Source organism: Salvelinus alpinus, chromosome 2 (assembly GCF_045679555.1).
Source record: "Salvelinus alpinus chromosome 2, SLU_Salpinus.1, whole genome shotgun sequence".
Lineage (NCBI taxonomy): Eukaryota > Metazoa > Chordata > Actinopteri > Salmoniformes > Salmonidae > Salvelinus > Salvelinus alpinus.
Window position 1 is genome coordinate 1411378 of NC_092087.1, and position 26894 is coordinate 1438271.

At 46.4% G+C, this 26894-nt stretch overlaps 1 protein-coding gene across 1 annotated transcript in view; it reads left to right on the forward strand.

Moving 5' to 3' along the window:
* Positions 1 to 26894, forward strand: part of LOC139552707 (phosphatase and actin regulator 3-like) — a 150365-nt gene that overhangs the window by 17870 nt on the left and 105601 nt on the right. The window contains exons 2-6 of the mRNA XM_071364716.1: positions 20419 to 20562; positions 20649 to 20756; positions 20927 to 21055; positions 21366 to 21596; positions 26672 to 26894. Of these exons, the coding sequence (XP_071220817.1) occupies positions 20419 to 20562; positions 20649 to 20756; positions 20927 to 21055; positions 21366 to 21596; positions 26672 to 26894 (835 nt within the window). The remainder of the gene's footprint in view (positions 1 to 20418; positions 20563 to 20648; positions 20757 to 20926; positions 21056 to 21365; positions 21597 to 26671) is intronic.

Below are 26894 nucleotides of genomic sequence, written 5' to 3' on the forward strand. Positions count from 1 at the left end.
CCTTTGTTGAAGGACATAGTGTCTATATCCCCAGTGTCTAGTGTCTACGTCCCCAGTGTCTAGTGTCACTGGTCCCGTGTGGCTCAGTTGGTAGAGCATGGCGCTTGCAACGCCAGGGTTGTGGGTTCATTCCCCACGGGGGGACCAGGATGAACATGTATGAACTTTCCAATTTGTAAGTCGCTCTGGATAAGAGCGTCTGCTAAATGACTTAAATGTAAATGTACGTCCCTTTGTTGAAGGACATAGTGTCTACGTCCCTTTGTTGAAGGACATAGTGTCTACGTCCCTTTGTTGAAGGACATAGTGTCTACGTCCCTTTGTTGAAGGACATAGTGTCTACGTCCCTTTGTTGAAGGACATAATGTCTACGTCCCTTTTCCATTTGTACTGTAGGTCCCATAAGGCTCTGGGTCTATATAGGAATACAGTTCAGTTTGGGACTTGAGCCAGTGAGTAAATGCTGCTGTTAGAAGGTATTGAAACACACACACACACACACACACACACACACACACACACACACACACACACACACACACACACACACACACACACACACACACACACACACACACACACACACACACACACACACACACACACACTGCTGTTAGAAGGTATTGAAACACACACACACACACACTGCTGTGACGAAGGGCATCAGTAGATGTGTGTGTGGATGGGGAGGGAATGATTCATGTGATGCAATGCAGAAATAACACACTCATCTATTTAAATATCAGGTTACTTAGAGAGGTTCTACAATAATCGTTGCTGTACTAAAGAACAACACATTGGCTGTGTCCAAAATGGCACCCTATTGCCTATATAGAGGAGGAAGAGCCCTACATGTTCAGTTTCCACAGCACCTATGGAGCCCAAAGTAGTGCGCTATATATGGAAGGGGTATTCAAATCTTACCCTAGGAGGGCTGGAGTACTGCCGGTCGTAATTTTACGTCGGGGAGCCGACTGAACTATCAGCCTGGGATACGGTGACACTGAGACACGGAGACACGGAGACACTGAGACACTGAGACCAGGACACTGAGACACGGAGACACGGAGACCAGGACACTGAGACACGGAGACACTGAGACACTGAGACACTGAGACACGGAGACACGGAGACACGGTGACACGGTGACACGGTGACACGGTGACACTGAGACACGGTGACACGGTGACACGGAGACACGGTGACACGGTGACACGGAGACACGGTGACACGGTGACACGGTGACACGGTGACACGGTGACACGGACACGGAGACACTGAGACCAGGACACTGAGACACGGAGACACGGAGACCAGGACACTGAGACACGGAGACACTGAGACACTGAGACACTGAGACACGGAGACACGGAGACACGGTGACACGGTGACACGGTGACACGGTGACACTGAGACACGGTGACACGGTGACACGGAGACACGGTGACACGGTGACACGGAGACACGGTGACACGGTGACACGGTGACACGGTGACACGGAGACACGGAGACACTGAGACCAGGACACTGAGACACGGAGACACGGAGACACGGAGATACGGAGACACGGTGACACGGAGACACTGAGACACTGAGACACTGAGACACTGAGACACGGAGACACGGAGACACTGAGACACTGAGACACTGAGACACTGAGACACGGAGACACGGAGACACGGTGACACGGAGACACGGACACTGAGACACTGAGACACTGAGACACTGAGACACGGAGACACGGAGACACGGAGACACGGAGACACGGTGACACGGTGACACGAAGACACGGAGATACTGAGACCAGGACACTGAGACCAGGACACTGAGACACTGAGACACGGAGACACTGAGACACTGAGACACTGAGACACGGAGACACGGAGACACTGAGACACTGAGACACTGAGACACTGAGACACTGAGACACGGAGACACGGAGACACGGAGACACGGAGACACGGAGACACTGAGACCAGGACACTGAGACCAGGACACTGAGACACGGAGACACGGAGACACGGAGACACTGAGACACGGAGACACGGAGACACTGAGACACGGAGACCAGGACACAACATAGTACTTGTATGTCGGGGAGCCGACTGAACTATCAGCCTGGGATACGGAGACACTGAGACACGGAGACACGGAGACACTGAGACACTGAGACACTGAGACACTGAGACACGGAGACACGGAGACACTGAGACACTGAGACACTGAGACACTGAGACAGTGAGATCAGGACACTGAGACACTGAGACACGGAGACACTGAGACACGGAGACACTGAGACACTGAGACCAGGACACTGAGACACTGAGACACGGAGACCAGGACACGGAGACACGGAGACACTGAGACACTGAGACCAGGACACTGAGACACGGAGACCAGGACACGGAGACACGGAGACACTGAGACCAGGACACAACATAGTACTTGTATGTCGGGGAGCCGACTGAACTATCAGCCTGGGATACGGAGACACTGAGACACGGAGACACGGAGACACTGAGACACTGAGACACTGAGACACTGAGACACTGAGACACGGTGACACGGTGACACTGAGACACGGAGACACGGAGACACGGAGACACGGAGACACTGAGACACGGAGACACTGAGACACGGAGACACGGAGACACGGAGACACGGAGACACGGAGACACGGAGACACTGAGACACGGAGACACGGAGACACGGAGACACGGAGACACGGAGACCAGGACACTGAGACACTGAGACACGGAGACCAGGATACTGAGACACTGAGACACGGAGACCAGGATACTGAGACACTGAGACACGGAGACACGGAGACACTGAGACACGGAGACACGGAGACACTGAGACACGGAGACACGGAGACACGGAGACACGGAGACACTGAGACACGGAGACCAGGACACTGAGACACGGAGACCAGGATACTGAGACACGGAGACACGGAGACACGGAGACACGGAGACACTGAGACACGGAGACCAGGACACTGAGACACGGAGACCAGGATACTGAGACACTGAGACACGGAGACCAGGACACTGAGACACTGAGACACTGAGACACGGAGACGCTGAGACACTGAGACACTGAGACACAGAGACACGGAGACCAGGACACTGAGACACTGAGACATGGAGACACGGAGACCAGGATACTGAGACACTGAGACATGGAGACACGGAGACCAGGATACTGAGACACTGAGACACGGAGACACTGAGACACTGAGACACTGAGACACAGAGACACGGAGACCAGGACACTGAGACACTGAGACATGGAGACACGGAGACCAGGATACTGAGACACGGAGACACGGAGACACTGAGACACTGAGACACTGAGACACTGAGACACGGAGACACGGAGACACGGTGACACGGAGACACGGACACTGAGACACTGAGACACTGAGACACTGAGACACGGAGACACGGAGACACGGAGACACGGAGACACGGTGACACGGTGACACGGTGACACGAAGACACGGAGATACTGAGACCAGGACACTGAGACCAGGACACTGAGACACTGAGACACGGAGACACTGAGACACTGAGACACGGAGACACGGAGACACTGAGACACTGAGACACTGAGACACTGAGACACGGAGACACGGAGACACGGAGACACGGAGACACGGAGACACTGAGACCAGGACACTGAGACCAGGACACTGAGACACGGAGACACGGAGACACGGAGACACGGAGACACGGAGACACTGAGACACGGAGACCAGGACACAACATAGTACTTGTATGTCGGGGAGCCGACTGAACTATCAGCCTGGGATACGGAGACACTGAGACACGGAGACACGGAGACACTGAGACACTGAGACACTGAGACACGGAGACACGGAGACACTGAGACACTGAGACACTGAGACACTGAGACACTGAGACAGTGAGATCAGGACACTGAGACACTGAGACACGGAGACACTGAGACACGGAGACACTGAGACACTGAGACCAGGACACTGAGACACTGAGACACGGAGACCAGGACACGGAGACACGGAGACACTGAGACACTGAGACCAGGACACTGAGACACGGAGACCAGGACACGGAGACACGGAGACACTGAGACCAGGACACAACATAGTACTTGTATGTCGGGGAGCCGACTGAACTATCAGCCTGGGATACGGAGACACTGAGACACGGAGACACGGAGACACTGAGACACTGAGACACTGAGACACTGAGACACTGAGACACGGTGACACGGTGACACTGAGACACGGAGACACGGAGACACGGAGACACTGAGACACTGAGACACGGAGACACTGAGACACGGAGACACGGAGACACGGAGACACGGAGACACGGAGACACGGAGACACGGAGACACTGAGACACTGAGACACTGAGACACTGAGACACGGAGACACGGAGACACGGAGACACGGAGACCAGGACACTGAGACACTGAGACACGGAGACCAGGATACTGAGACACTGAGACACGGAGACCAGGATACTGAGACACTGAGACACGGAGACACGGAGACACTGAGACACGGAGACACGGAGACACTGAGACACGGAGACACGGAGACACGGAGACACGGAGACACTGAGACACGGAGACCAGGACACTGAGACACGGAGACCAGGATACTGAGACACGGAGACACGGAGACACGGAGACACGGAGACACTGAGACACGGAGACCAGGACACTGAGACACGGAGACCAGGATACTGAGACACTGAGACACGGAGACCAGGACACTGAGACACTGAGACACTGAGACACGGAGACGCTGAGACACTGAGACACTGAGACACAGAGACACGGAGACCAGGACACTGAGACACTGAGACATGGAGACACGGAGACCAGGATACTGAGACACTGAGACATGGAGACACGGAGACCAGGATACTGAGACACTGAGACACGGAGACACTGAGACACTGAGACACTGAGACACAGAGACACGGAGACCAGGACACTGAGACACTGAGACACTGAGACACGGAGACCAGGACACTGAGACACGGAGACACTGAGACCAGACCAGGACACTGAGACACTGAGGCCAGGACACTGAGACACAGAGACACGGAGACCAGGACACTGAGACACTGAGACACTGAGACACGGAGACCAGGACACTGAGACACGGAGACACTGAGACACTGAGACACTGAGACCAGGACACTGAGACACTGAGGCCAGGACACTGAGACACTGAGGCACGGAGACCAGGACACTGAGACACTGAGACACTGAGACCAGGACACTGAGACACTGAGACACTGAGGACCAGGACACTGAGACACTGAGACACTGAGACCAGGACACAACGTAGTACTTGTACGTCGGGGAGCCGACTGAACTATCAGCCTGGGATACGGAGACACTGAGACACTGAGACACGGAGACACGGAGACACGGAGACACTGAGACACTGAGACACTGAGACACGGAGACACGGAGACACGGAGACACGGAGACACGGAGACACTGAGACCAGGACACTGAGACCAGGACACTGAGACACGGAGACACGGAGACACGGAGACACTGAGACACGGAGACACGGAGACACTGAGACACGGAGACCAGGACACAACATAGTACTTGTATGTTGGGGAGCCGACTGAACTATCAGCCTGGGATACGGAGACACTGAGACACGGAGACACGGAGACACTGAGACACTGAGACACGGAGACACGGAGACACGGAGACACGGAGACACTGAGACACTGAGACACTGAGACACTGAGACACTGAGACAGTGAGACCAGGACACTGAGACACTGAGACACGGAGACACTGAGACCAGGACACAACATAGTACTTGTATGTCGGGGAGCCGACTGAACTATCAGCCTGGGATACGGAGACACTGAGACACGGAGACACGGAGACACTGAGACACTGAGACACTGAGACACTGAGACACGGTGACACGGTGACACTGAGACACGGAGACACGGAGACACGGAGACACTGAGACACTGAGACACTGAGACACTGAGACACGGAGACACGGAGACACGGAGACACGGAGACACGGAGACACTGAGACACGGAGACACGGAGACACGGAGACACGGAGACACGGAGACACTGAGACACTGAGACACGGAGACACTGAGACACTGAGACACTGAGACACGGAGACACGGAGACCAGGACACTGAGACACTGAGACACGGAGACCAGGATACTGAGACACTGAGACACGGAGACCAGGATACCGAGACACTGAGACACGGAGACACGGAGACACTGAGACACGGAGACACTGAGACACGGAGACACGGAGACACGGAGACACTGAGACACGGAGACCAGGACACTGAGACACGGAGACCAGGATACTGAGACACGGAGACACGGAGACACGGAGACACTGAGACACGGAGACCAGGACACTGAGACACGGAGACCAGGATACTGAGACACTGAGACACGGAGACCAGGACACTGAGACACTGAGACACTGAGACACGGAGACGCTGAGACGCTGAGACACTGAGACACTGAGACACAGAGACACGGAGACCAGGACACTGAGACACTGAGACATGGAGACACGGAGACCAGGATACTGAGACACTGAGACATGGAGACACGGAGACCAGGATACTGAGACACTGAGACACGGAGACACTGAGACACTGAGACACTGAGACACAGAGACACGGAGACCAGGACACTGAGACACTGAGACACTGAGACACGGAGACCAGGACACTGAGACACGGAGACACTGAGACACTGAGACCAGGACACTGAGACACTGAGGCCAGGACACTGAGACACAGAGACACGGAGACCAGGACACTGAGACACTGAGACACTGAGACACGGAGACCAGGACACTGAGACACGGAGACACTGAGACACTGAGACCAGGACACTGAGACACTGAGGCCAGGACACTGAGACACTGAGGCACGGAGACCAGGACACTGAGACACTGAGACACTGAGACCAGGACACTGAGACACTGAGACACTGAGACACTGAGACCAGGACACTGAGACACTGAGACACTGAGACCAGGACACAACGTAGTACTTGTACGTCGGGGAGCCGACTGAACTATCAGCCTGGGATACGGAGACACTGAGACACTGAGACACTGAGACACGGAGACACGGAGACACTGGGACATGGACACTGAGACACTGAGACACGGAGACACTGAGACACTGAGACACTGAGACCAGGACACTGAGACACTGAGACACTGAGACCAGGACACTGAGACACTGAGACCAGGACACTGAGACACTGAGACCAGGACACTGAGACACTGAGACCAGGACACTGAAACACTGAGACCAGGACACTGAGACACTGAGACCAGGACACTGAGACACTGAGACACTGAGACCAGGACACAACGTAGTACTTGTACGTCGGGGAACCGTGAAAGTTATTTAAGATACTCTTCAGAGAGGTAGAGTTTCAGATGTTTTCTGGAGAGGTGCAGGGACTCTACTGTCCTGACTTCAGGGGGACGCTGGGCAGGGACTCTACTGTCCTGACTTTAGGGGGACGCTGGGCAGGGACTCTACTGTCCTGACTTCAGGGGGACGCTGGGCAGGGACTCTACTGTCCTGACTTCAGGGGGACGCTGGGCAGGGACTCTACTGTCCTGACTTTAGGGGGACGCTGGGCAGGGACTCTACTGTCCTGACTTCAGGGGGACGCTGGGCAGGGACTCTACTGTCCTGACTTTAGGGGGACGCTGGTTCCACCATCGGGGTGCCAGGACAGGGAAATGCTTTGACTGGGCTGAGTGGGAGGGGTGGGAGGGCCAAGAGATCAGTAGCGGAATGGAGTGCTCAGGTTGGGGATGTAGTGTTTATAGCCCAGCCAACAGAGAGTTGCAGTAGTCCAGACGGGAGATGACAAGTGCCTGGATTAGGACCTGCTCCGCTTCCTGTGTGAGGAAAGGTCGTACTCTACGGATGTTCCTCTTCCTGTGTGAGGAAGGGTCGTACTCTACGGATGTTCCTCTTCCTGTGTGAGGAAAGATCCTACTCTACGGATGTTCCTCTTCCTGTGTGAGGAAGGGTCGTACTCTACGGATGTTCCTCTTCCTGTGTGAGGAAAGGTCCTACTCTACGGATGTTCCTCTTCCTGTGTGAGGAAGGGTCGTACTCTACGGATGTTCCTCTTCCTGTGTGAGGAAAGGTCGTACTCTACGGATGTTCCGCTTCCTGTGTGAGGAAGGGTCGTACTCTACGGATGTTCCTCTTCCTGTGTGAGGAAAGGTCGTACTCTACGGATGTTCCGCTTCCTGTGTGAGGAAGGGTCGTACTCTACGGATGTTCCTCTTCCTGTGTGAGGAAAGGTCGTACTCTACGGATGTTCCGCTTCCTGTGTGAGGAAGGGTCGTACTCTACGGATGTTCCTCTTCCTGTGTGAGGAAAGGTCGTACTCTACGGATGTTCCGCTTCCTGTGTGAGGAAGGGTCGTACTCTACGGATGTTCCTCTTCCTGTGTGAGGAAGGGTCGTACTCTACGGATGTTCCTCTTCCTGTGTGAGGAAAGGTCGTACTCTACGGATGTTCCGCTTCCTGTGTGAGGAAGGGTCGTACTCTACGGATGTTCCTCTTCCTGTGTGAGGAAAGGTCGTACTCTACGGATGTTCCGCTTCCTGTGTGAGGAAGGGTCGTACTCTACGGATGTTCCTCTTCCTGTGTGAGGAAAGGTCGTACTCTACGGATGTTCCGCTTCCTGTGTGAGGAAGGGTCGTACTCTACGGATGTTCCTCTTCCTGTGTGAGGAAAGGTCGTACTCTACGGATGTTGTAGAGCATGAACCTGAAGGAGTGAGTCACTGATTTGATGTTTTCAGAGAATGACAGGGTGTTGGCCAGGGTCACGCCAAGGTTTTATAGTACAGTATAGTACACTACAGTACAGTACATTATAATACAGTACACTCCAGTATAGTACACTACAGTATAGTACACTGCAGTACAGTATAGTGCAGCACAGTCCAGTATTGTACACCATAGTACAGACATTCCACTCCACTACAGTATATTGCACTATAGTACAGTATATTACACTACAGTATAGTACACTACAGTATATCACACAGCAGTATAGTACACTACAGTATAGTACAGTATAGTACACTACAGTACAGTATAGTACACTATAGTACAGTATATTACACTACTGTATAGTACACTACAGTACACTACAGTATAGTACACTACAGTATAGTACACCACAGTACAGTATAGTACACTATAGTACAGACATTCCACTCCACTACAGCACACTACACTATGGTAAAGTGTAGTACACTACAGTATAGTACAGTACACGGCACTATACTACAGTACAACATAGTACACTGCACTATAGTACACTAATGTATAGTACACTACAGTACAGAATAGTACAGTACAGTATAGTACACTAAAGTAACGTACACTACAGTACACTGCACAATAGTACACTAAAGTAACGTACACTACAGTACACTGCACAATAGTACACTAAAGTAACGTACACTAAAGTATAGTACACTACAGTATAGGACACTACAGTACAGACATGTCACTCCACTACAGTACAGTACACTATAGTACAGTATAGTACACTACAGTATAGTACAGCATAGTAAACTATAGTACAGTATAGTACACTACAGTAGAGTACTGTGCAGTATAGTACAGTGTAGTATAGTATACCACAGTACAGTATAGTACACTATATTATACTACCCTATAGTACAGCATAGTACAGTATAATACACTATAGTACACAATATTACACTAGTACAGTATAGTACACTATATTGCACTATGCTATAGTACAGTAAACTACACAGTACAGTAAAAGTACAGCATAGTACACTATGTTACACTACACTATAGTACAGTATAGTACACTATATTACACGGTGCCACAGTACAGTATAGTACACTATATTACACTACACTATAGTACACTATATTACACTATGCTATAGTACAGTATATTACACTATAATACAGTATAGTACACTATATTATACTACACTATAGTACAGTATAGTACACTATATTACACAGTGCTATAGTACAGTGTAGTACACTATATTACACGCTGCTATGGTACAGTATAGTACACTGTATTACACTATGCTATAGTACAGTATAGTACACTATATTACACAAAATTATATTACAGTATAGTACACTATATTACACTACACTATAGTACAGTATAGTACACTATATTACACTATATTACACTACATTATAGTACAGTATAGAACACTATATTACACAATGCTATAGTACAGTATAGTACACTATATTACACGCTGCTATGGTACAGTATAGTACACTGTATTACACTATGCTATAGTACAGTATAGTACACTATATTACACAAAATTATATTACAGTATAGTACACTATATTACACTACACTATAGTACCGTATAGTACACTATATTACACTACACTACAGTACATTATAGTACAGTATATTACACTACACTATAGTACAGTATATTACACTACACTATAGTACAGTATAGTACACTATATTACACCACACTACACTATAGTACACTACACTATAGTACAGTATAGTACACTACACTATAGTACACTGGGTGTAGGAGAGAGAGAGAGAGGGGGATGGTGCAGAGAGAGGGGGATGGTGCTCGCTGTCCCCAAAGAGGGCAAAGTCATGACATTACTATATTACACTATAGTACAGTAGACACCCCAACCTATCAATATAGCCTGTATAATGCAGTTAGCCTGTGGTTGCAGCAGGCAGGGGAATCAATGCTAAAGCACTATGTTACAAATCCCTGTTCACCTGCTGTACTGTAGATAAGACTTAGATCACTGCTGATGTAGGTGCTGCCTCCTCCCCTCTCCTTTCAGTGGTTTATTGGTCCGTTCTAATAAAGCATTGTAGTACATATTGAATGAAATCCATTCCATGTTTAGAGTAGCAGATGCTTGTGTTTTGTTATGGATCTGTAGTTACGGTTGTTGGTTCCCCAGGGACCCATCCAGCCTGTCAGTCTCTCCCTTCCATCACTCAGACACCAGGCTGTGATCAGAGTCAGGGCGCATTCCAAATGACACCCTGTTCTCTTTGTAGTGTACTATTTCTTCACGAGGGCTCATAAAGATACATTTATTCACTTTTATTTATTCAGGGTAGCCCAATTTGAGACCAGGGCCTCATTCCCAGTGGTGTCCTGAGTACAAACATTTTGATACAACAGGAAGAACAATTTACATCAAAACTAAACAAGAAGAATACATTTAACCACCAGGCACAACCTCAACAAGTTAACCTCTGACTCCGGTGGCGGTCGGTGCCGATTCAGATGAGGGAGCACGGCCTTATTTCTGTTACCGCATGTTGGATGACTGTCATTCATATTCACCCAGCTCAATGTAACAGTGATAGGTTTAGGTTACTGTCATTCATATTCCATTCATCCAGCTCAATGTAACAGCGATAGGTTTAGGTTACTATCATTCATATTCACCCAGTTCAATGTAACAGCGATAGGTTTAGGTTACTACATGATACTCGAATGTTCCCTATACGCATCATGAGGTTGCTACAACCTAGCCTATGAATGTTTACAACGTAGGTGCACACAGGTCAAGAGACACATTTGAGGTGACAGGGACAGACATTCAATACCGCCTGACACACTCTTGCCTGCATCTAGCTAATATAGGGTGTAATCATTAGTCCAACAGTTGCAAACAAGAGTTTCTATTGGACAAATTCAGGCATTTACCATCACGAATTTGACATGCTCAAAAGTTCTGCAGGAATGCGAAATTGACTGGCCCGATAAACTCGGGATGGCAGGGCAGTGATTCTGGTTCCTCTCCATCACTTGTTGGTTTTGATTTCAGAATGTCAATTTGGTGATGGTCTATCACTGTTTAAACATATTGCAAATGTACAAAAGTCAGCCAGCAAGTCAGTATCCATCAGTCAATTAGATATCATGCTGACACCAAACTGATGCCATCTGACACCAAACCCACTTTTTCCAACTCATTTAGAAGCCAACTATCACATATTTCAGAGCAGGCCCATAATTCACAGCGCCTTCAGTTTAAACCATAATATAAACGTAAAACACGTAGTTACGTTCTAGCTGCAGGTCCAGTTCTGACATTATGTGTAGGCCTATGTGAGGCGACCCCGAATCCTGAGTTTCGGCTCAGTAGGTCATTCGGTGCCCGAGCAACGACCTTAATTGGTGCTGGAAATCCACTTTTTCTGGGCGTTGCTACGGGGTCCTTGAATGAGCTATCGGACAGAAACGTTGGTGTCCATCTCTATGGGCCAAGGCGGTTTCAATGCACCTAGTCTTGCGACTCTGGGACGTTTCTAAATGTCGTCATTTTCGTAATTGTCAAAATGAAATGAAGTTATTGCAAATGTACGAGGCTGTTTCTCGGTCTGAGAACCTTCTAGAGCCACATAACTCACCGTGCACTATCGAATTGAGCTCTAGAACAGATTTCCAACGTTTCAGAGCTCTAGGTCTGACGGTTCTTTGATAGTTTGAACGAAGGTAACTATTGCAGGCTCTGTGTGGCTGTATGCCCCACACTGCATCACTCCATCCTTGCTGTGTGTGTGTGTGAGTTTTTCTTGCAAATCTGATTGGAGAAATTACTGATTTACAGTTCATGATGGTTGCCTAATCACACATATGAAGTTTTGGAAAGATCTGACTCTTTTAACCCTTCAAAACAGCCCCTATGACCCCAATTTAAGAGACTTCCGGTTGGCACAGGAAGCTGAAAGTAAACACATATCCTCATTGGGGTACGCTTTTACAGAATCCTGAGTTTAAAGTCTTTATGTTTAAAATTGACTGATCTACACAGGGTTGAATGCAGTGATTTTCACAATTGCAGGCTATGTATATCAAAACACCTTTAGGGTGAATTTAACCACTTCCGGTTGCTCCAGGAAGCTTAGAATCAACACAGGTAGACCTCATAGTGGCCTGATGAATTGTCATCGAAGACAGGTTCATAAGGCATTCATATCCCACATAGGCTTCAGGTTGAATTTAGGGGAGCATGCAATGTATTACTATGGGGAGAGAAGTCATTGAAAACGGTTTGATGTAAACACCTTCTTTTAACTGTTATGGGTTAATGCCACACGGTCAAGGTTAGGCTTGCACAGATCGGGAGGACCTCAGGAACGTTCCTGAGGTCGAATTGTGCTTCTAACCCTAATGGTTCCCCCACTGTCACCCAAAAGCACCTGAAATGTAGGGCCAGGCTTCATTATGGGCCTACTTTTTTCCACGGTCGCTGCGCTCAGACCGAGCGAGCTACGGTCAAGCGGGGCATCTCCTTGAACTCGGCACAGCCTAGTGGTAATGGTAATGCCATTGCAGGCTCTGTGTGTCTTTAAGCCCCACACTGTGTCACTCCATCCTTGCTGTGTGTGTGTGTGTGAGAGAGTTTTTTCTTTGACATCTGTTGGGAGAAATGACTGATTTACAGTTCATGAGGGTTGCCACACATATGAAGTTTTAAAAAGATCTGACCTTTTTAACCCTTCGAAACAGCCCCTATGACCCCAAGTTAAGGCACTTCTGGTTGACACAGGAAGCTGAAAGTGAACACATATCCTCCTTGGGGTAGGCTCTTACAGAATTTTGAGTTTTAGTCTTTACGTTAAAGCTACACATGTTGTGAATCCAGCCAACATGTCTGATTTCAAAAAGGATTTACGGGGAAAGCACACCAAACAATTATGTTAGCTCAGTACATAGCCACAGAAAAACACAGCCATTTTCCCAGCAAAAGATAGTAGTCACAAAAAGCAGAAATAGAGATAAAATGAATCACTAACCTTTGATGATCTTCATCAGATGACACTCATAGGACATCATATTACACAATACATTTATGTTTTGTTCGATAATGTGCATATTTATATCCACAAATCTCGGTTTACATTGGCGCCATGTTCAAAAATGCCTCCAAAATATCCGGAGAAATTGCAGAGCCACGTCAAATAACAGAAATACTCATCATAAACTTTGATGAAAGATACATGTTTTACATATAATTAAAGATACACTTGTTCTAAATGCAACCGCTGTGTCAGATTTCAAAAAACTTTATGTAAAAAGCACACCATGCAATAATCTGAGACGGCGCTCAGATAAAAACAACATTTCTCCGCCATGTTGGAGTCAACAGAAATACGAAATTACATCATAATTATTCTCTTACCTTTGATCATCTTCATCAGAATGCACTCCCAGGAATCCTAGTTCCACAATAAATCGTTGTTTTGTTCGATAATGTCCATTACTTATGTCTAAGTAGCTACTTTTGCTAGCATGTTTAGTGCACATGTCCAACCGCTCGCGCAGATGCAGGCAAACTCGGACGAAAACTTCAAAAAGTTATATAACAGGTTGAATAAACTGGTCAAACTAAGTAGAGAATCAATCTTCAGGATGTTGTTATCATATATATCCAATAACGTTCCAACCGGAGCATTCCTTCATGTCTGTATAAGTAATGGAACGCATTGCGATATCACGAGGAAAGCGCATGACCAGGACCTGGCATTCTGCCAGACCAATGACTGAAACACCTCCCATCCGGCCCCACATCACAGTAGAGGCTTCACTCCACGTTCTACAGACTGTTGACATCTAGTGGAAGGTTTAGGAAGTGCAAACAGATCCATATCTTACAGGGAATTGAATCGGCGATGAGTTGAACATTGACCAGTCTCAGAATTCTCACTTCCTGTTTGGATTTTTTCTCAGGTTTTTGCCTGGCATATGAGTTCTGTTATACTCACAGACATCATTCAAACAGTTTTAGAAACTTCAGAGTGTTTTCTATCCAATAGTAATAATAATATGCATATATTAGCATCTGGGACAGAGTAGGAGGCAGTTCACTATGGGCACGCAATTCATCCAAAAGTGAAAATGCTGCCTCCTATCATAAAGAAGTTAACAAAGGGATTTTCAATAGTCACATCGGTAGAGTAGAGAGAGGAAAAAGGGGAAAGGTATTTATGGGGGTCATAAACCTCCCATCAGCACCTCTCTCTCAGGCCAACGTACAGTAGCTTTATCTATTTGTTTTACAATTTTTATGGTTATGGTCCTCCACTTCCTCCTCTTCCTCTTCCTCCTCCACTGCACTACAATCAGTCGAAAAACTGCAATTCTCAATGAATTCATTCAACACCAGAGTCCTAAACTGCCCTAGTGGCACCAGGGAATCAAGATACAAGGATTTTTGTAGGTTTTTCCAACAATGGGTGGCACTAAAACTAAAGTAGAATTTATCTAAATTGGTCGAGACCATAGTGACCTCAAGAGTTAACCAATCCTGCGAGAAGCTTTGGTAGCTCATTGTTTTATTCATAAGTATTAGGGTTTAGGACACATCCCATGTTGACTGTTCTCTAACAGGTCTGGACCACAGAGAGGGATATGATTCCCAGAATATTGATTGGTTATTATAGAGCCTGTCGCTGAGGAGATTCAACATGTTCCTATTACAAATTACAAGGTCTCTCTCTCTTTTTCTCTCTCTCTGTCCCTCTCTCTCTCTCTCTCTGTCCCTCTCTCTCTTTTTTTCTCTCTCTCTGTCCCTCTCTCTCTCTCTGTCCCTCTCTATCTTTTTCTCTCTCGCTCTATCTTTTTCTCTCTCTGTCCCTCTCTCTCTCCCTTTTTCTCTCTCTCTGTCCCTCTCTCTGTCTCTCTCTGTCTCTCTCTCTCTCTCTCTCTCTCTCTCTCTCTCTCTCTCTCTCTCTCTCTCTCTCTCTCTCTCTCTCTCTCTCTCTCCCTCTCTCTGTCCCTCTCTCTCTCTTTTTCTCTCTCTCTGTCCCTCTCTCTCTCTCTTTCTCTCTCTCTGTCCCTCTCTCTCTCTCTTTTTCTCTCTCTCTGTCCCACACACTATATACAGTGGGGACAACAAGTATTTGATACACTGCCGATTTTTGCAGGTTTTCCTACTTACAAAGCATGTAGAGGTCTGTAATTTTTATCATAGGTACACTTCAACTGTGAGAGACGGAATCTAAAACAAAATACTTAAAAATCATACAATGTGATTTTCTGGATTTTTGTTTTAGATTCCGTTCCAGGGTGTGACTAGGGTGGGTATGCTGGTTTTGGATTGTCTAGGGTTTTTTGTATGTCTAGGGGTTTTGGTAGTCTAGGTATATGAATGTCTATGGTGGCCTGAATTGGTTCCCAATCAGAGGCAGCTGTTTATCGTTGTCTCTGATTGGGGATCATATTTAGGTTGCCATTTTCCCTTTTGGTTTTGTGGGTTCTTGATCTATGTTTAGTTGCCTGTCTGCACTATACATATTAGCTTCACGGTTCGTTTTGTTATTTTGTTCAGTGTTCGTTCTTTTAATAAAGAATGTACGCTTACAACGCTGCGCCTTGGTCTCCTCCTTACGACGGCCGTGACATGTGCTTCCTAAAAAGTAATGTAGTTTTGTTTTGTGTGGTTTATTTGGATTGATTGGATGTTCTGGTCCTGAGGCGTATGTTAGTAGAACAGGCTTGTGAACTCAGCCCCAGGATCAGCTGGATAAGGGGACTCTTTTCTTTGCTCAGCTCTTGGTATTGCAGGGCTTGGTAGTGATATGTATTTTAGATGTTCCAAAACGTAATTGCAATTTTTTTAGTTTTTATTATTAGTGGTTATTGGCCTAATTCTGTCCTGCATGTTAAGGCTCAGGAGAAGACCCAGATGCAGACAGTTTCGAAGTAACAAAAAACAAACTGAAACGGGGGCAGGCAGAGGTCAGTAGTCCAGAGCAGAGTCTGAAAGGTACAGAATGGCAGGGTCAGGGTCAGGGTCAGGGCAGGCAGAACGGTCAAAACCGAGAAAGCTGGAAAACAGGAACTAGAGACAGACAGCAGCACGGGAAAGCGCTGGTAGGCTTGACAAAATAAAACGAACTGACAACAGACTAACTGAGAACACAGGTATAAGTACACTGGGGATAATGGGGAGGATGGGTGACACCTGGAGGGGGGTGGAGACAAGCACAAAGACAGGTGAAACAGATCAGGGTGAGACACTGCATGCATTGTTTGTAGTTTTCCTCTGGACATGTAGGAGAATCTTACAGAACTCTGCATGCAGGGTTCCAATGGGGTGTTTGTCCCATTGGGTGAAATCTTGTTTTGCAAGTGGACCCCACACCTCTCTGCCATTAAGTGCAGTTGGTTCAATGACACATTCAATTAGTTTTAGACATATAGGATGGCCGTGGTGTTAAGCATATCCCAGTTTAGGTCACCTAACAGTACAAACTCTGAAGATAAATGGGGGGCAATTCATTCACATATGGTGTCCAGGGCACAGCTGGGGGCTGAGGGGGTCTATAACAAGCAGCAACAGTGAGAGACTTATTTCTGGAAAGGTGGATTTTTAAAAGTAGAAGTTCAAATTGTTTGGGCACAGACCTGGATAGCCTGGCAGAACTCAGCAGGCTATTTCTGCATTAGATTGCAACTCCACCCCCTTTGGCAGTTCTATCTTGTCGGAAAATGTTGTAGTTGGGGGTGGAAATGTCAGAATTTTTGGTGGCCTTCCTAAGCCAGGATTCAGACACAGCTAGGACATCAGGGTTGGCGGAGTGTGCTAAAGCAGTGAATAAAACAAACTTAGGGAGGAGGCTTCTGATGTTAACATGCATAAAACCAAGGCTTTTAAGGTTACTGGAGTCAACAAATGATAGCGCCTGGGGAATAGGAGTGGACCTGGGGGCTGCAGGGCCTGGGTTAACCTCTACATCACCAGAGGAACAGAGGAGGAGTAGGATAAGGTTACGGCTGAAGGCTATAAGAACTGGTCGTCTAGTGCGTTGGGGACAGAGAGTAAAAGGAGCAGATTTCTGGGCGTGGTAGAATAGATTCAGGGCATAATGTACAGACAGGGGTATGGTGGGATGTGAGTACAGTGGAGGTAAACCTAGACATTGAGTGACGATAAGAGAGGTTGTGTCTCTGGAGGCACCAGTTAAGCCAGGTGAGGTCTCCATATGTGTGTGGGATGGGACAAAAGAGCTATCTAAGGCATGTTGAGCGGGACTGAGGGCTCTACAGTGAAATTAAACAATAAGAACTAGCCAAGACAGCAGTAGACAAGGCATATTGACATTAGAGAGAGGCATAAAGCAATCACAGGTGTTGATCAGGAGAGCTAAGACAACAACGGGTAAATGGCGATGAATGGGCAGAGTGGGTCAGTTAGGTACATACAGGACCTGAGTTCGAGGCTGGGGCCGACAAGTAAACAAAATGAGGTACCGTGTTATTGAAACAGTCCAGGGGGCATCAGCTGGGTAGCCGAATGATCATAGGGTCGAATGAGCAGCAATAGGTGAGTCAGGGAGCCATTCAGTAGTCACTACTGCGCTAAGCGAGTAGGGGACACAGCATTCAGAAAGCTAGCGGGCCGGGGCTATTAGATGGTTCTTCGGCGACATCGTAACAGAATAGCCTGTTGAGACCACATCGGGCGATCACGTCGGCAGTCCAGTCATGATGGATCGGCGGGGCTCCGTGTCGACAATAAAGGGTCCAGGCCAATTGGCAAAGGAGGTATTGTAGCCCAGGAATTAGCTGGTATATGGGCCTAGCTCAAGGCTAGCTGGTGCTTGCTTCTGGACAGAGGCGTTAGCTAACAGTAGCCACTTGTTTGCAGCTAGCTAGCTGTGATGATCCGGTGGAATGATCCAGAGCGGCAGGAATCCAGTGATGTGGTAGAGAGAAGCAGTCCGATATGCCCTGGGTTGATATCGCGCTGTGCAGACTGGCAGGTGTTGTCCGAGGTAAGGCTGGCTGGTGACCGAGAAAAAGGTGAAGACCGCTAGCCGTGGCTAACAAAGACTAGTAGCTAGTTAGCTGGCTAGCTGGAAGCTCCAGTTATAAGGAATAATAATAGCAGATCCGTACCACATTGGGTGAGGCGGGTTGCAGGAAAGTATATTTAGTTCGTAGATAGAAAGTGAGATTAAGATATATACGAAAAAGACCCGGCTATCTACACCATCTTGGATGTATACGATAGTCTGGGTATCCATTTATATGATAGTCCGGGTATCCATTTGATTAGCTGTTCAGCAGTCTGATGGATTGGGGGTAGAAGCTGTTCAGCAGTCTGATGGCTTGGGGTTAGAAGCTGTTCAGCAGTCTGATGGCTTGGGGGTAGAAGCTGTTCAGCAGTCTGATGGTTTGGGGGTAGAAGCTGTTCAGCAGTCTGATGGTTTGGGGGTAGAAGCTGTTCAGTAGTCTAATGGCTTGGGGGTAGAAGCTGTTCAGCAGTCTGATGGCTTGGGGGTAGAAGCTGTTCAGTAGTCTAATGGCTTGGGGGTAGAAGCTGTTCAGCAGTCTGATGGTTTGGGGGTAGAACCTGAAATTATTTAGGATACCATCAGGTCCTCATGCTTTAAAAAATGTGAGTGCCTGATATTTCTTGTACTCCTGGTCAGTAATTGGGGACTCCAATTGATTTTGATTTTCCTTTATAGCTTTTTCTAATACATTGAACTTCTCATTAATTTGACATTGTTCTGCGCTTGCATCAATTTGAACGATGTTGTCAAATGTTTTAGAATGGTGTTGTCCATATGTCCCCATTTTGTATCGCTTATTCCTCTAGTTTGAATTTTCTTTCAGGTTTTTCCAGTTTTGCCAGAAGTTGTTTGTGTTTATGGACTCCTCAATCAGTGTCAGCTGCTTGCTGTTGATTTTTTTGGTTCTGAGTGTTACGTTTATTGAGTTTTAAAGTCTCACAGTAATGAAGGTGTAATTTACCGTTATTTGGGTCTCTGCGCTTTTGGATTGATAGTGTTCAAAGTTTTTTCCTTATAATTTTACAATCTGTATCAAACCAGTCTGTGGTCGTTTTTTTTTGTCGAGGTTAGTCGAGGTAATTGAAGTAATATGTACATGAAGATAGAGGTAAAGTGACTATGGATAATAAACAGCAGCGTAAAAATGGGGGGTGGAGTGGGGACAATGCAAATAGGTAGCCGTGTGATTACCTGTTCAGGAGTCTTATGGCTTGGGGGTAGAAGCTGTTTAGAAGCCTTTTGGACCTAGACTTGGCGCTCTGTACTGCTTGCCGTGCGGTAGCAGAGAAAACATTCTATGACCACAGTAAGGTGACTGGAGTCTTTGGCAATTTTTTGGGCTATCCTCTGACACCGCCTGGTATAGAGGTCCTGGATGGCAGGAAGCTTGGCCCCAGTGATGTGCTGGGCCATACGCACTACCCTCTAACAGTTTTCTGTTAGTCCTATAGGTGATGCTGTGTTAACTCCTCCCTCTCTTCTCTTCCCTTCCTCTCCTCACCTCCTCCCTCTCTCCTCGCAGTGATGGAGCAGCAGCAGGGTGCTCCAGGGGGTGTGGTCTCGGGGGTGCGGACCCCTCCCGTCAGGATGAACAGTAAACTGGCCAGTCTGGGACGGATCTTTAGACCCTGGAAGTGGAGGAAAAAGAAACAGCAGAACTCCTCAGGTGAGAGACCAAGATGGACACTTGACTTTTATCTAACTCAATGTATGTGTAGGAGGAACCTGCTGATATTGTTCTGTATGTTGCAGCTGTAGAGAGAAAGGCAGCGGTACCACAGACCCTAGACCAACTGGTTAGGAGGGGCCTGGAGACCCCAGACCAACTGGTTAGGAGGGGCCTGGAGGGGACTGAGCCAGGTACACACACACACACACACACACACAACCCACTATAATACTGTAGTATAAAAGTTAATACTTTCATGCTGATAAACTTCTGTATAACTCCTGTGTGTGTGTGTGTTTGTGTGTGTGTGTGTGTGTGTGTTTGTTTGTGTGTGTGTGTTTGTGTGTGTGTGTGTGTTTAGAGTGTTGTGAGGCGTGTGGGGGGGTGGAGAACCCTCCCAGCCAATCAGATGCAGAGGAGGAGGAACCTCTGGCTCCCCTGGCAACCACCTCAGAGGACCTGGTCAGCGACGAAGACAACCCCTCTACAGGTACGACCTCTGACCTCCGACCTCTAACCTCTGACCTCTTACCCCTCTACAGGTAGGACAAATGACCCCCAAATTTAGATTTAGGACTGCAGTGCAGTATCGTCTGTTTTCTGAGAGCCACCTCTGGGTGGCGACAGAGATCGTGAACCTCTGCAGTCATATTATGTACGGCATCTTATAAAGGCATATAGATATGAGATCAGAACCCCAGTAAGCCGGCTGATTCATTTCAGTTTTACAAGAATAACTTTTAATAACAATAATTTGACAGAGGACTGTGTTGTTGATGAGGATATATTGTTTGTTTCAGTGGTGGACCTGACAGAGGATATTGTGATGGTGGCCGTCCCCAGCCAGAGTGAGGAGGGAGGAGAGGAGGATGCGTCCCTCTGTGAGTCCTGTGTGGACAACTCTCTGGGACAGGCTGAGACAGGAGGGGGACAGGAGACACCCCGCCCAATGGACCCCCCACCCTGCCGGGCCGGCACCCCGCCACCCCCCAACCGGCCCAAACTACTGACCAGGCTGGGCAGTCTAGAGGGTAAGTCTCAAATCAGCTTCTAGCTAGCCTCTGTTACTGGCCTGTTAGCCTGCTAGCTAATACTAAGAAGCCTCATACTGCTAGCTTAATACGGTCCAAGCTGGCAGGGGGTTACAGGTTAGGTTGAACTATCACAGATCATCATAGTATCTTACACCTCTCCAACAGGCTAGTATGTATATGTATATATGTATATCAAGCTCTGTCAGGTTGGATGGGGACCGTTGCTGCACAGCTATTTTCAGGTCTCTCCAGAGATGTTCAATCGGGTTCAAGTCTGGGCTCTGGCTGGGCCACTCAAGGACATTCAGAGACTTGTCCGAAGCCACTCCTGCGTTGTCTTGGCTGAGTGCTTAGGGTTTTTGTCCTGTTGGAAGGTGAACCTTCACCCCAGTCTGAGGTCCTGAGCACTCTGGAGCAGGTTTTTATCAAGGATCACTCTGTACTTTGCTCCGTTCATCTTTGCCTCGATCCTGACTAGTCTCCTAGTCCCTGCCGCTGAAAAACATCCCCACAGCATGATGCTGCCACCACCGTGCTTCACCGTAGGGATGGTGCCAGGTTTCCTCCAGACGTGACGCTTGGCATTCAGGCCAAAGAGTTCAATCTTAGTTTCATAAAAACATATTTTATTTGTCATTTGTGCCAAATGCAACAGGTGTAGACCTTACTGTGAAATGCTTACGTACAAGCCCTTAACCAACAATGCAGTTTTAAGAAAATAGAGCGAAGTAATTATTTATTAAATAAATGAAAGTAAAAATAAAACATTGAAAAGGTAACAATAAAATAACAGTAAGAGGCTATATACATATATATATATATATATATACTCGGGGTACCGAGTCAATGTGCGGGGTGTACAGGTTAATCAAAGTGATCTGTACATGTAGGAGACCAGAGAATCTTGTTTTTCATGATCTGAGAGTCCTTTAGGTGCTTTTTGGCAAACTGAAAATGAGCTGTCATGTGCCTTTTACTGAGGAGTTGCTTCCATCTGGCCACTTTACCTTAAAGACCTGATTGCTGGAGTGCTGCAGAGATGGTTGTCCTTCTGGAAGGTTCTCCCATCTCCACAGAGGAACTCTGGAGCTCTGTCAGAGTGACTATCGGGTTCTTCGTCACCTTCCTGACCAAGGCCCTTCTCCCCCGATTGCTCAGTTTGGCCAGGCGGCCAGCTCTAGGAAGAGTCTTGGTGGTTCCAAACTTCTTCCATTTAACAATGATGGAGGCCACTGTGTTCTTGGGGACCTTCAATGCTGCAGACATTTTTTTGCGCAATCCTGTCTCGTAGCTCTACTGACAATTCCTTCGACCTCATGGCTTGGTTTTTGCTCTGACGTGCACTGTCAACTGTTGAACCTTATATAGACAGGTGTGTGCCTTTCCAAATCATGTCCAATCAATTGAATTTACACAGGTAGACTCAATTTGGATCTCAATGTTGATCAATGGAAAGAGAATGCACCTGAGCTCAATTTCGAGTCTCATAGCAAAGGGTCTGAATAATTATGTTAATAAGATATTTCAGTTTTATTTTTAGTATAAATTAGGGGGAAAAAATCGACTTGTTTTTGTTTTGTCATTATGGAGTATTGTGTGTAGATTGATGAGTGAAAAAATGATATCATAATTAATCAATTTTGGAATAAGGCTGTAACACAACAACATGATGGATAAAGGGAAGTGGTCTGACTACTTTCCAAATGCCTTCAGAAAGTATTCACACCCCTTGACTTTTTCCACATTTTGTTGTGTTACAGCCTGAATTTAATGATTTAAAAAATTGTCACTGGCGTACACACAATACCCCATAATGTCAAAGTGGAATTATGTTTACAAATTCATTTGAAAAATGAAAAGCTGAAATGTTTTGATTCAATAAGTATTCAATCCCTTTGTAATGACAAGCCTAAAAACAAGTCACATAATACGTTACATGGACTCTGTGTGCAATAATGGTGATTTTTGAATGACTACCTCATCTCTGTACAATTATCTGTAAGGTCCTTCAGTAGAACAGTGAATTTCAAACACAGATTCAACCACAAAGACCAAGGAGGTTTTGCTCGCAAAGTAGGGCAACTATTGGTAGACTTTCAGCTGACTTTCAATATCCCTTTGCGCATGGTTAATAATTACACTTTGATGTGGGCACATAATTTTCCTTCCTCATGATGCCATCTATTTTGTGAAGTGCACCAGTCCCTCCTGCAGCAAAGCACCCCCACAACATGATGCTGCCACCCCCGTGCTTCACGGTTGGGATGGTGTTCTTCAGCTTCGGTTTTGGAGCAGTGGCTTCTTCCTTGCTGGGCGGCCTTTCAGGTTATGTCGGTATAGGACTAGTTTTACTGTGGATATAGATACTTTTGTACCTGTTTCCTCCAGCATCTTCACAAGGTCATTTGCTGTTGTTCTGGGATTGATTTGCACTTTTCACACCAAAGTATGTTCATCTCTTGGAGACAGAACGCGTCTCCTTCCTGAGCGGTATGACGGCTGCGTGGTCCCATGGTGTTTAAACTTGCGTACTATTGTTTGTACAGATGAACGTGGTACCTTCAGGCGTTTGGAAATTGTTCCCAAGGATGAACCAGACTTGTGGAGGTCTACAATGTTTTTCTGAGGTCTTGGCTGATTTCTTTAGATTTTCCCATGATGTCAAGCAAAGAGGCACTGAGTTTGAAGGTGGGCCTTGAAATACATTCACAGGTACACCTCCAATTGACTCAAATTATGTCAATTAGCTTCAGAAGCTTCTAAAGCCATGACAAAATGTTCTGCAATTTTCCAAGCTGTTTAAAGGCACAGTCAACTTAGTGTATATAAACTTCTGACCCACTGTAATTGTGATACCGTGAATTATAAGTGAAATAATCTGTCTTATGGTTGGAGGACCTGTTATCAGGTTGAGGACCTGATAACAGGTCCTCAACCTAATCCATGAAGAGGTCTCCAACCATAATGTCTGTACCATTTTACCCTGGACCATGACAATTATATTTACCAACATAATAACACTGTCTGATTACAGGTCATATCCCATGAATAGGTCTCCAACCATTTTACCCAGGACCTTTACCATTATATTTACCAACATAATAACACTGTCTGTTAACTTCTAATTGCACACCATCCCGGATCCGGGAGCACCCCCATCAGTAAAAAAGCTGACTAGCATAGCCTAGCATAGCGTCACAAGTAAATACTAGCATCTAAATATCATTAAATCACAAGTCCAAGACACCAGATGAAAGATACACATCTTGTGAATCCAGCCATCATTTCTGATTTTTTAAATGTTTTACAGGGAAGACACAATATGTAAATCTATTAGCTAACCACGATAGCAAAAGACACAACTTTTTTTTCCCACCATTTTTTTCCTGCATAGGTAGCTATCACAATTTTGACCAAATAAAGATATATATAGCCACTAACCAAGAAACAACTTCATCAGATGACAGTCTGATAACATATTTATTGTATAGCATATGTTTTGTTCGAAAAATGTGCATATTTCAGGTATAAATCATAGTTTACCATTGCAGCCACCATCACAACTCTCACCAAAGCAACTAGAATAACTACAGAGACCAACGTGAATTACCTAAATACTCATCATAAACATTTATGAAAAATACACAGCGTACAGCAAATGAAAGACAAAGATCTTGTGAATCCAGCCAATATTTCAGATTTTTTAAGTGTTTTACAGCGAAAACACAATATAGCATTATATTAGCTTACTACAATAGCGAACCACACAACAGCATTGATTCAAGCCAACAATAGCAATAACGAATAAACCAGCAAAAGATATTAATTTTTTCACTAACCTTTTCAAACTTCTTCAGATGACAGTCCTATAACATCATATTACACAATACATATAGAGTTTGTTCGAAAATGTGCATATTTAGCGGCACAAATCGTGGTTATACAATGAGAAAAGTAGCCAAGCTGCCAACAATATGTCAGAAGAAATCTTGGGAGAGGCACCTAATCTAATCAGCAACTAATCATAAACTTGACTAAAAAATACAGGTTGGACAGCAAATGAAAGATACATTAGTTCTTAATGCAACCGCTGTGTTAGATTTTTAAAATTAACGTTACTAGACATACAGCGTGCGTTACATCGAGACCGTGCCGAAATTAATGGCGGAATAGGAGTTTTACATTTTTCAACAGAACAACGAATTAACATCATAAATAGTTCTTACTTTTTGATGAGCTTCCATCAGAATCTTGGGCAAGTTGTCCTTTGTCCAATTGAATCGTTGCTCGGTTGTAGATTGTCGCCTTCAACTTTGGAATTAGCTGTAAACATTAGCCATGTGGCGAAGACGTGCCCAACTCACTATTGCGCAGCACAAAGAAATTTCGAAAATCGCAATATACTCACATAAACTGAAATAACTCGGTTTAAAATAACTACGTTATGATGTTTCTAACACCTATATCGAATAAAATCAGAGCCGGCTATATCTAAGGGCTATAACGGGAGCATTCTAGAACGCCATCCTGAGGTCTGCTTTGCGTCATGGCGAACGAAGGAAAGAGGGGACCTCACGTTCCGAGCCTATTTATAAGGCCTCAGATCTGCCTAGCAACTCCATTCCAATTCTCACTATTTGCTGACATCCAGTGGAAGGCGTATGCAGTGCATCTCAACCAATAGAAGACAGGCAAATTAATAAACCGACCTCAGAACAGCCTGCATGATTTCAGACTTCTCACTTCCTCACAGGAAAATTGCTCCAACTCGAGTTCTGTTTAACTCACAGATATAATTCAAACGGTTTTAGAAACTAGAGAGTGTTTTCTATCCAATAGTAATAATAATATGCATATTGTACGAGCAAGAATTGAGTACGAGGCAGTTTAATTTGGGAACGACATTTTTACAAAGTGTAAACTGCACCCCCTATTGAGAAAAGGTTTTAACAGGTCATATCCCATGAAGAGGTCTCCAACCATAATGTCTGTACCATTCTACCCAGGACCTTTACCATTATATTTACCAACAGAGTAACAGTAACATTATATTATTATTCCACCCTCTCCAGGTCCTCACCCTTTCCCTAAGTCTAACCCAGAGAGGAAGAAGTCTCCGGCCACTTTCCCCCGGAACTTCACTCTGCCCAGAACCTCTCCGGATTCCTTGCTGAGAGGACGGATCACCACGCCTACTGGCTCTCCTCACCTGGGGATGCTGCACCCCCCACCACCACCCAGCTGCATCATTGAGGAACTCCATCGCGCCCTGGCCACCAAACACAGACAGCACAG